The following is an 11,713-nucleotide window of genomic DNA, read 5'->3' as shown; positions in this document are numbered from 1 at the left end:
ATTCTAATCATTAATTTGTTAATGAAGTTCAACGGAATTACATCGTCATCTAAATAAAATGTATCGTATCTTTGATTTCGCGTTTTGTAGATTCCGTGTATGATTCTTTTAATACAATGTATCGCTTTCTGTAACCCAAGAAGACGCGATGTCTTGATACAACTGAAAATATACACCGTGTCATTGAATTCGCGATTGAGGGTTAATCATGAAAAAAAAATCGTATGTTACTCTCTTAAAGATTTCGAGGAAACCGCATCGTTTTCTATGCAAACGTACTTTGTACTTAGTGTTCGTACGTAAGTGTTCGAATACCTACTTCCTACCCAAATCAGCGCGAAGTATTGTATGCATATCGTACCTATGTCACATCCGGAAGTATTAGTCATCGCTTATGCGATGATATTTATAATTTAGACGTTATGTGTCGGACCAAGTGGAGTAAGAAGGTGTAACTACGTCAAGAGATTCGTCGTAAGTAAATAGCGAGGTGGTCGATCGGCGCGGCGAACAATCGCGGAATAAATTAAAGAGGCAGAATTATATGGGCACTAAGAAGTTGTGAATTTTGCTCTTTATTCTCTAATAATTTACTCGCGTTCAATTGCACAATTAAATAATAAGACTTAAGCATTCTTCAGTAAGTTTAAATTTCACGTTGATATTAGTGAGACAATAATACAATAAAAAATAATCCAACATGATACATAAAAGTAAACATAAAAATAAGAAGTTATCGTGTTAACCCTTTGAAGCATACGTTTTTCTGTTGAACCGGTTTTTGTGAAACTTTGTATACAAGGGTTTTTGGGGTCGCTGATTACACACTGAAAAAAATTTCTGGTTGAATATGGACGAATCAGATAATTCCTTTAGGATTTACCAGAATTCCTTTAGGATTTATCAGAATTCCTGTAATCCTACAGAAATTCTGGTAAATCCTAAAGGAATTATCTGATTCGTCCATATTCAACCAGAAATTTTTTCAGTGCATAATATGCCTCGGTGATCGAATTGGTTGAGACGCTCGCCTAGAGTGAAGGGAGGTCCAGGTTCAAATCCTGGCTGAGGTAATATCTTTCGCAATAAATTTTCTGTGTTAAAAACACATCGCCAGTCATGGTCGTTAAACTGCTTAATCATGATTATTCATCTGCTGGCGTCAAATAATTCTTGATGTTATCTAGTAAGTAAATTAAAGTACAAGCGAATTAAATATACATAGGAGAACGTATCGACAAAAGGCATAATTTCCGCGTTTTCGTCTCGACGGTACGTCCGGATTTGCGTGATTGCGCTGCGAAGATTACGCGACCGGTTCGAGGATTGCGTCAGGATTACATATCCGTCGGGTTTGCGCTGCATCCGCGCAGGTTGCACGGTCGCAGGAAAAACGCCGGATAAATGTTTAGCGGATGATCCGTGACGCAACAGTTTTACAGTAGTCCCTCTTGTTCTCTTGAGGCGCGCGATGCTCGTCGGGGATCGCCTTATCTTACGCGATAGGAACGCTCGCGATTATGGCCGATCACCAGGCATTCAAATTACCGGAGTTATTAGACGCGCGAAGATTAAAGAGAGAGAATGCTCTATTTACCGCACTATCTTGAAAAGATAAACGCAAAGTATATGATAAACTCTCTCGCAGCATCAACGTTATTTATTGGAGAATATCCATAAGTTCGAGATTTGATTTCTCGAGCGTATTGTGCTTGAAAAGGGTAACTGGAGTGTCCCGAAAAGATTTCCGAGGTGCTTTCTTTAGATATTCATATTTACGGAAACGATTTCCGGACCCAATCCTATTACACTTTGATCTATCATAAAATAGAATCGATATTGCGGCCAATACAATCACATTTATTATTGCGAGAAAGAGGGATATTCTAATCTTAAATGAGTAATTCGTAAATCTAGAATAAAATGACGTTGGCGTGTGAGTTATAACATGTTGAAGATTTATTCTAAACGCAAGAATATGTAATCTTAAATTTATATGTGTACCTTATGTCAATACAGCAAGTCAGTCTTATTTAATTCAAGAAAGGAGAATAAGAATGATTGATTTAATTTAAATATCGTTTTAGTTTTTTTTTTTATTACATGAGATTGCGACAAGTTTAAGTATGTCACGAGTAGTTTTTGTCTGGTTATCAGAAATCCTTTTTGTGGGGCCAATTTTCTGAAAATACGTAATACATGGCGGCGAAATAATGTCGGATAAGGTAGTTATTCTTAGCTCGATTTACTCCTGATTTTGTTTCAATCGCGAAATCTTGAAAACGCGAGCTGCGTACGTGCTACTTAATGCAAAAGTATGCTAACTACAGTGTTTTTCACCGTGTTCCCTTCTATCTCCACGTGATACGCAGATCCTTATCCATACATTCCGCGAATTTTACCGTCCGTTTACCGATCGTGTCGTTATTTATTTTCTAGCGAATTTAGCAGCCGTCATTCGTTTCCTTTGTGTCGCGAGTCGCGTAAATAATTCTGCAAAAATATTTTTACGCTACGTATCGGTGGCGTTTGATGCTATTTGCATCATAATAAAAGTTACGCCGAGAATTTGCAGAATGGCAGAGATCCAGAACGTCATTGAGCCGCGGCGAATAAATAGAAATATCCGAGACGGTAAAAATGTGCTCGGTGAATTTGTTGTGTCGCCCGCGGTGTCGATGATAGAGTATCGTTATCGATGTGCGAGATAACGATCATTCGGAACGTCCAGCAGAAATAGTATCGCTTTGCTACTGAGCTTTAGTATCACGCGAGCCGTGAAGGTGGATCAAAAGTCGCGCCGAAGGCAGCATGCGGAAAGACGAGGATGACGATTCCGTACGACGAGGGGGTTGAGAACCGGCAACATTAACATTCCCGGCAACGTTAACATTTCCGCTGACTCATTCTATTTCGGATTTAGCTCCGCTAAGATAAAGAACAAGAGAGCGTGCACCAATTGGGAACGATAAGCCGATAAAAGATAATAAGAGAAATTGTTACGGCTACCATTGGTCCCGGGGGGGGGGGGGCAGAACAGAAATGGACGAAGAGCGGAAAGAATAGACGAGGAATATAAAAGTGAGGGAATGGTGAGAAAAGTGTCGTTGAAAATGGTGGATAAAATACGGGGAGAATACAACTGGATTGTATGTGCGTACGCGTGCGTGTATGTGTTGTGTGTGCGCGCGCGGGCGCGTGTGTGTGACGGATAAAGGGGAGCAAAGGATTGAGGTAAGAGAGCGGCAATCGGAATTGAGGGGGTGAGTTTCGTTTTTCAACGAGGACGATTGGAGTCGTCGTGAGATGAACTTGAGATTCGTGTACCGGGCGTAAAGAGAGGTGAATCTTTGTAGAAAAAGGATGAGCGGTGAATAAATTCTGAAAGAAACGGAAGATCGGAAAAGAGGAACAGCGTAGACAGACGAACGCGGTTTCATTTATAAATAGGAATTGAGATATTAATTAACTAGGTCTTTTTTTACGTACCTGCCTTTTCTTTCCTCGCGTTAGGAAATTCCCGATCGGACATCGGTCACGTGGACCAGACATGACCGAGATAAGCTCTTGGCGACAAAAAATTAAAAATGTGAACGTGGGAGATAGAAAAGAAAAATGAAATTTCGAGCGAGTAGAAAACGACCGGGAATTAATCGCATTAACGTGCTGGAAATTTATTTTTGCGTATATTAACAATGATTACTTAATGAATAGTAAGGATAGTATAATATTTTGAGTTCTTTTACCGAAGAAAGGAAGAAAAATATATTAATTAAGAAGAAGGAGAATAGACGGAATAAAATTTAGAGACGTAAATTCCATAATTTTTAAATGAAGACAAGAGGTGGAGAAAGAAAAACGCAGGAGTGAACAGATGAAAGCAACAGTGAAATTAGCATAATTAAAGCGTGAAATTGTCGGCGGTTGTGCCACACGTGGTCTGATCGCGAGTGGAATCAGTTTTTAGCGGAGTAAAGGAGATAGTAAACAAGGAATGAAAAGGAAAAGGAAAAGAACAGGAAAAACTTGGTAGGTGAAAGATCTCTTGTTGCGATCGAAACGTGAAATTTCTGCTGATCGCGTTTGAATCGAGATAAAGTGTGATTAGTTCCAAGAAGTGGGGAAGAAACGGTAAGGAGAATTGAAGAGGGTAAAGAAAAGAGAGGTAGAAAATTTTAAAAGCAGAGAGAACAACTGCGAGATTAAGAAGTGGTAACGTGGATCGAAGCTCGAGGGGGAACAATGAACGCGCGGTTGCACGAGGTGGACGAAGGGAGAGAGGGTGGAAACGTCCTTCTCGGTGACGGTCGTCAGCAGCGGGGTCGTTGCTCCGATCTCCGCGACGACTGGACCAGCAAGGCGTCGGGTTACGCCGGTGTCGATGGACGTCACATGGCGAGAGGAAACGAGATCGATTTCCCATCACGCGAATTGCTGAAGCCACCGCTGCCGCCGCCTTACGGTCCAGCGACCGCGTTTAGCAACGTCCACGTCTTACCCGGCACTATTGCCGCACCCTCTTCCACCATTACGTCACACGCTGGCGATAATACTAGATCACGAGCTTGCGATATCGGGACGACATCTTGCTCCGCGATGAGATTTCCGTATGCGCCTGGGATGAGTCGCAACGTGGCGTGCAGTGATGCACCAGCGACGACGTGCAATGTCGCCCCGACGGGCGTCAATTGCGACGGTCCGGAAGCATCGTGGTTCCGCAACGACAACGGCCACGCGGCCGAACCGCAGCCGGGGACACGCGCGGCGAGCACGGCAGCAACCTCGAGAACCTGCCAGGTGGGCCCGGTTGACGTCGAGGACCTCGCGATGTACTTCGACCTGCCGACGGACGTCTGCAAGCCGCTCACGACGGGTAATCGCGCGATCCACTCGAGGAGATCGCGATACGGACAGCCCGCGAGGACGGACCAACCCCGGGAGTATCGTCGCGACCTAGACTTTCGTGATCTACCCTCTTGCGACCTAGCGTCCGGCCATCTGCGAACTTGCGACATGGGTCCCAGTACTCTGGGCTATTGCGATCTGGGGTACGGCAACCTACGGCCCCGCGACCCGTCGTACGACGGCCCGCGATTATGCGACCCGAGACTCGGCGATCCGCGATTTTGCGGCATGAGACTGTGCGAGGAGCAGCCGCGCGAGCCAGACCGACACGATCTGGCGGGACGGAGCGATCCGGGGCCGGGCAATTGGTTCTGCAACGATTGCCCGGAACTGTTCAATTTTTGCAGCGAGGAACGGTGGCTGCAGTGCCCGGCGAGCGATCGCTGCCCCCTTTACGACACCTCGTACGCTTACGGCGCGCCCGCCTTGCCGCCGTGTATATACGAGAATGGTTACAACGATAATGATAACTGGCATTACGGCTACATGGAGGACGAACAGCTCCTCGAGCATTACTTGTAAGTCGAGGCTTATCGTGATGTCCCTTTGTTTTCCCCGTATCCGTTTGCTGCTCTTCGATACGTTGAACGCACAACGCGACCGTCACAAGCGATGTATCAATTCTATACAAGTTTTCTAGCAACTCTTCTCAGGAGAAATCCATTTTCCTAAAATTCACCTAAATCTTTCAATTTTAATTCAATCTTATCCAATTTAATTCAAGTAAAGCCAACGGCACACTATACTATTTTTGCTACTGCATTGCTTACGAGAGATGCAGGATGCAGAGTTTTCGATCAGGTGACTCCAGGCTAAATCCTGATTGGCTCTCGTAAGCAATCCAGTAGGAAAAATAGTATCGTGTGCCGTTGGCTTTAATCTTACTGAAATCGTGAGGACGGGCATTTATTGCGCTGAAAATAACTCAAATTGAAGTCGAAACATCCATTATTGTTATTATCAATTGTTTGTGAATTATGATATAATTGTCAGAATTGATTATCTAACTCGCGTATCAATAACAATTATACTGCCATTGCCCATTCGTTATTCTTGTATTTATATTGTTGAGAATTTAATTTATATATTTTATTATTGTAATTTAATTCAATTTTATCTAATTTGTAGCCTAATTTAATTGGAATTACTTTGTCCAATATTCAATAGCTTTTAACAAAACTTGGGTTCCCTAAACTACATGTATAAATTTTCTCAAACAATTTAAACAAGTTATGTGTCTCCGAGAAGGTTTTTCCCATTTCAATTAAAGAGGTTTGTATGTCACCTATATGCTTGCGCAATACTGCGGAACATTTTATATCAATCTTACACGCCGAAGAAAGAAAATGACTCGATCGTATCGCTTTCCCGCGAGAACGTTCCGTCGGCCGATCAGTTTGACTTTGACTGGCTTAAGTCCGCGAGCGGTAGGAGGGCGGCGAGGGACAGAAAACGTGACGAGATCGTAGGATCGATTTCGAAAGAAGTATCGTTCGAAGGTCGGCCCGCCGCGATGATAACGCTTCGCCTCGCGATAACGTCGACGTTTTCCCTCGCGATTGACGACCGAAAAAGATGCACCTTCCGATGCGCTGGTGACTGGGCATACTGCAGCGAAAACAGCAACATCGAATGCTCTCGCGCTAATGCTGAGGCGTTCGGCACTTTTCACGACGACAATCTCTTCCGCTCCTTTGCCCTCTTGCGTCTAAAACTTTCTATCTCAAATATTTCAGGAGAAAGTATTTTTTTTTAGAAATTGTGTAATGAAATCTATGATTGTTATTGTTACTGTAACGTTACGCCGCTAGAACCATGTTTTTTTTTTAGTCAAAGGCGGAATCGACAAGATTTCGCAAAATTTGGAGTATAATACATTAAATTGTAATCATAGACATAGTAAATACAGACTGGGCGTCCCATTGAATAAGCTGAAGCTTGTGACGAGAGAGACAGAGAAGATTTAAGAAGACTTTCTCTCTCTGTCTCACCATCGAGACAAAGGAGGCACGATTCTTTTCGTTTACGAAGGTGTAAGACAGAGAAAGAAAGTCTTCTTAAATCTTATCTCTCTCTCTCTCTCTCTCTCTTCACAAGCTTCAGTTTATTCAATGGGACGCTCAGTCTATATTTACTATGTCTATGACTGTAATAGTCCTGATTTTTTTTTACCGAACTGCTATTCAAATGTTATTTTTGTCGAATGTGAATAATTATGCGTGCATATTTGCGCTTGGTAATCGAACGCAACCTTGTTCCGAGATCAAGCAGCACACGGCATTACGATTCACGATTGACGTAACCAATGTGGCATAATATCGAGCCAAGCGACAGCGACCTTCTAGAATCGGGCAATGAGACTATTTGTGCGTGATAGTGCACCGGACGTGATACTTCGCGCTTATCGCTCACGAGGTACTTCAGGACGTCTGTTTGCGGAAAAAAGTCTAGTAGAAAATAGTCAGGAGAGCTCTCGTTCACGCATGATTCATTCTATGAAAAACGCGCAAAAAAAGCATCTATATATACGTATTAGCTTTAAATGCACAAAACGTGTGTTTTCGACTGTTGATGGCAGAGCTTTTGAAAAGTGCTCTTTGCACTGCTGTAATGGTCTAAACTCCTTTCCCGTTGGTTATTCCATTGAAAAGTTTTCCTTTTCCGCATTGTTTAACTCTTTCATTCAGGGACACATTTTTCTACTGGACCATTCATCACTTTTGGTAGTTATAGGTTTTTCAGGATGCCGAGTACGAATCTGCAGTTAGAATTTGAAAATAGCGGATCTAGTATAGCGATTATGATGTGCTTAATTTTATTGTAGTTTTGATTAATCTGCTCAAACAGTTTCGAGATCGCTGATTATAACTGTGATGATAAATGTGATATCGATTGATAAAAATTCCAAATGGTGGATCCAATATGGCGGATCAGAATATAAAATTTTCTTCGATTTGAATGAAACTCGTATTCCGGGGATTTTTGGAAAATCACTATTTTAGATTCGCACGCGCGTAATCAGTAACTCGAGAAACCTCTGGAAAATGAATTTTACTCAAATCTAATAAAATTTGGCTTTTTGGTCGGCCATATTAGATCCACCATTTTGAAATCGAGTAGCGATTTTTTCCATATAATCCTTATTGATCTTTTCAAAATGAACCCAGAAAGAAATCGTTATTTTTACTTTTGTAGAAGTTATAAATTTTTGAAGAAATGGGACATGTATGTCCAAGAACGAAAGGGTTAATATTGTATAAACGTTGTATAAAAAAACTTACATTTTGGTACTACAAAATAGTCATGGGAAATTGAATTATTTTATTATTAAATAAGTATTTTAAAGACTTTTAAAATACTACGTCTTATTAACTGCGTACGGCTGGCATTGGCCTTTCCTACCCTCCACTTATTTTTATATTTTGAGAGCCTAAATGTATTGGATCCGTATATAATATTTCGAAACTAAATCAATTTTTCGTTGAGTATTACGTGAAATTATTCATTTTCTACCATTTTTTTTTGTCAATTACCGTTTCGAAATTTTTGGAAGTTCGCTTTCCGGCAAAGAGTGTTAAAAATATTTTCCCCAATACAGTTTGCAGTTTATTGTTATATTTCTGAGTTCATAATACGCGTGTCATTACTCATAAAATATTTCTATTTCGCAATAGAAGTAATGTTGTGCGGACTAATTTATTGTGCAGCCTATAAACAAAAGGAATTTTCGTGCTGTTGCAGGAGTAACGAGAAGAGAAAGGAGAGGTCCCGCGATGCTGCGCGCTGTAGACGCAGCAGGGAGACCGATATCTTTACCGAACTCGCAGCCGCGCTTCCGGTCGCGCCGGAACAAGCCGCGCTCTTAGATAAGGCCAGCGTAATGAGATTGGCGATCGCCTACCTCAAAGTCCGGGCCGTCGTGGATTCCAGTGAGTATCTACGAAAGTATCCGAATGTCTGTTTCTATTGTAGCAAAGATACAAGACACGATCTGTTCAACGAGAAATATAGAAATATATCTGTTGCAAATATACAGGGCGTTGCAAAACTCATAATTGACCTTTGAGGGTATAAAAGAGGATAAAATTCTGAAACGAAAATTCCTGTGTCACATCTCGCTCCAGTCATTATTCACTGCGTTATTCAACGGGGAGTTTTTCAGAGTTAATATTTTTAGGATTTTAATATTGTATTTTGCAAATGCTCGAATAATTTTGGAATTTATAATCGACAGCGTCATGCTCACTTTTTCGTCTCTTTTAACGCAAGTTCCAGTTTCGCTGACAAAGTCCGAATCGTCCACAAAATTGGATGAACTATTTCCAAAAGCTCTCAACGGCTTTATGTTAGTTCTCTCCAGTGACGGCAGTATGGTCTACCTCTCAGAGAACGTCAAAGATTATCTCGGAGTGTCACAAGTACGTCTCGAATAAGCTTTTACAAACATTACTATAACTCATGAGAAATAAACTAAGTGGTGATATAAATGATACATAACAATTGAGATAATTTTTATATTTTAAATAATTTTATCTTGCGCTTTAAGTAATTTTTGTTAAGTAATTTTGCAACACGCACTTGGTGGAATTTTGATTGATTCAAATTTATAGAGATCTTAAATGTAATACATAAATCTACAGAGTGTTCCTGTAAAGGCTGGCAATCTCTCGTGGACTTGTAGAGTAGGTAAAAATAACCCCACAAGTTCCTATACTATTTTTTTTTATAACGCTTCTCTACCGAGATGTTTGGCTTTAAAGTTAAAATTTCTGAAATATTATTCTTAAATAACTTTTATATTACTGTTCAATATGATGTTATTAGATGAATTTGAAACAAAGTAGAAGTGAATAAAAATTTATTTTATATCACTTAAATAAGCTTTTCTCGAAAATCGTTAGCTTTTATGAAATGGAACAAGAATACTTTTTAAAAAAAAAAGATGTGGAGTATCTAAAAATAATTATGAAATTAAAAAAACGTACCGACTTAAAAGTTTTGTAGATTAGAAGGGTCAAAGGTGGTTAGTTCTTGGCTCATTCACTTGGTATTAAGAAACTTGTCACGTTGTTTTAAAGATCTTTACTAAATATAAAAATAATTATTTCAACTTATTAAGTTGTGAACAATAATATATAAAAATTTCATAGGAACTCGTGGGATTTATTTTTACCTACTTTACCTACTTTATTTTTACTCTACAAGTCCACAAGAGAGTGCAAGTTCATGATTACGGTGATTCGCTGCGTTTTTGTTGGAATTCGGAAGACTAAACGACAGATCTCTATGCTTTGCATAGATGGACATGATGGGACAAAGTATATATGAATACAGTCATCCCTGTGACCATGATGAATTGCGCGAGTGCCTCTCCTCAAAGTCGACGGATACCAATGAGAAACGTGCCTGCAGCTTCTTCTTGCGACTCAAATGCACCCTGACCAGCAAAGGCAGGAAGGTTAATCTAAAGAGTGCTTCTTACAAGGTACATTAAAATGTGGAAATTCCTTTACTTGTTCTAAGATTAATATGCATTGCACGAAACGTTAAATAAATCTGAGAGAGAGAGAGAATCATAATAAAAACAAAATGTATATCTATTTTTAAAAATATATTAGGTTTTTATTCGAGTTATGGGGGTTTTTGTCTCGCAACCGAAGGGAACAGATTAAATCTCTAAGTTACAGAGTTGTAGATATTTAAATTAACGAGGTTCTACCATATTATGAATAATTTACTACATATAATGACTTTATATTTCTTATAAATATTAAATCTAAACACATACACTCGCGCGCGCGCATGCACAAAAATGAAATAAATGCTCCTCAAATAGCAGAGTTTGCGAAATAGTAAAATCTTCGCACTATTTCATTTTATCACTTTTTTAAAGAATACCTTCCAATGGAACTTTTTTCAACCGAATTAAATGAATAATATGCCCGTGATTGGAAATGCTCGCAGGTAATTCACTGCACCGGCAGACTGACAAACATTCACGACTCAAACGCGAACTCCATGGAGGTTGATAGTAAAGAGCAACGAAAGGAGGATGAGGATTCGGTACCAGACACAGGTGCTTCTCTAGTACTCGTGGGCAGCCCCATACCTCACCCTAGTAACATTGAGATACCTTTGGGTCGCCATACCTTTTTGTCGAAGCACAGTCTCAGCATGAAATTCACCTATGCCGACGAGAAGTAAGTGTTGCAACCACTAACTTAGTTTTCATCATTCTCTCGTTTTGCGACACTTCAGTGTGGAATCCTTGCCAGTTGATACACAAACCTGCGAATTAATTTGGTCTTACTTACTGCGCGTTATTTTAAATCGATATAGTTTAAATCGTTCTCGTCATCGTTGACTTGCATAATTGGCGGAATGCTTTATCGTTCTTATCGTTATTTGATAAATTGCGCCATACTTTATCGTACACGAGAATCGAGTGTGATTTCTTTGTGACGCGCTGCTTTTATAAATACACGTAGTGTTGTTAAAACAACTGAATGTCTTATTGAATATTGTTTTGCGTTACGTCATTGAGAATATTTTCTGTCTCGTCTCAGATTGGCCGAATACCTGGGCTGGAGCAGCGAAGAGCTGGTGGGCCAGTCGGTCTTCGAGTTTTATCACGCACTCGATAATCTGGCATTGGACAAGTGTTTCAAATGCCGTAAGTATTCTTTATTTTTTTCTAATTAATTTTATATTTATTTAGTAAAACTTCCTAATTCGAATAAACCTAATACAACTCCCCAAAAATTACATTAACATCCAATTTTTGTATCTTTAATATATATGCGTAAAG

At 40.1% G+C, this 11,713-nt stretch overlaps 1 protein-coding gene across 3 annotated transcripts in view; it reads left to right on the top strand.

Moving 5' to 3' along the window:
• The window catches only part of LOC105565823 (hypoxia-inducible factor 1-alpha), a 65,191-nt gene that overhangs the window by 16,508 nt on the left and 36,970 nt on the right, over positions 1-11,713 (top strand). For 2 of the 3 annotated variants that reach the window (XM_012019340.1, XM_012019338.1), the window contains exons 2-6: positions 8,647-8,834; positions 9,175-9,323; positions 10,205-10,390; positions 10,870-11,105; positions 11,472-11,578. In XM_012019340.1, the coding sequence (XP_011874730.1) occupies positions 8,647-8,834; positions 9,175-9,323; positions 10,205-10,390; positions 10,870-11,105; positions 11,472-11,578 (866 nt within the window). Of the gene's footprint in view, positions 1-4,104; positions 5,424-8,646; positions 8,835-9,174; positions 9,324-10,204; positions 10,391-10,869; positions 11,106-11,471; positions 11,579-11,713 lie in introns of those variants that run through there. The other variant, XM_012019337.1, reaches the window with a different exon arrangement.

This window comes from Vollenhovia emeryi, unplaced genomic scaffold (genome assembly GCF_000949405.1).
Source record: "Vollenhovia emeryi isolate VEMERY1.0 unplaced genomic scaffold, V.emery_V1.0 DF939149.1, whole genome shotgun sequence".
NCBI lineage: Eukaryota > Metazoa > Arthropoda > Insecta > Hymenoptera > Formicidae > Vollenhovia > Vollenhovia emeryi.
The sequence above is the reverse complement of the archived record's forward strand: the minus strand, read 5'-3'. Positions and strand labels throughout refer to the sequence as shown.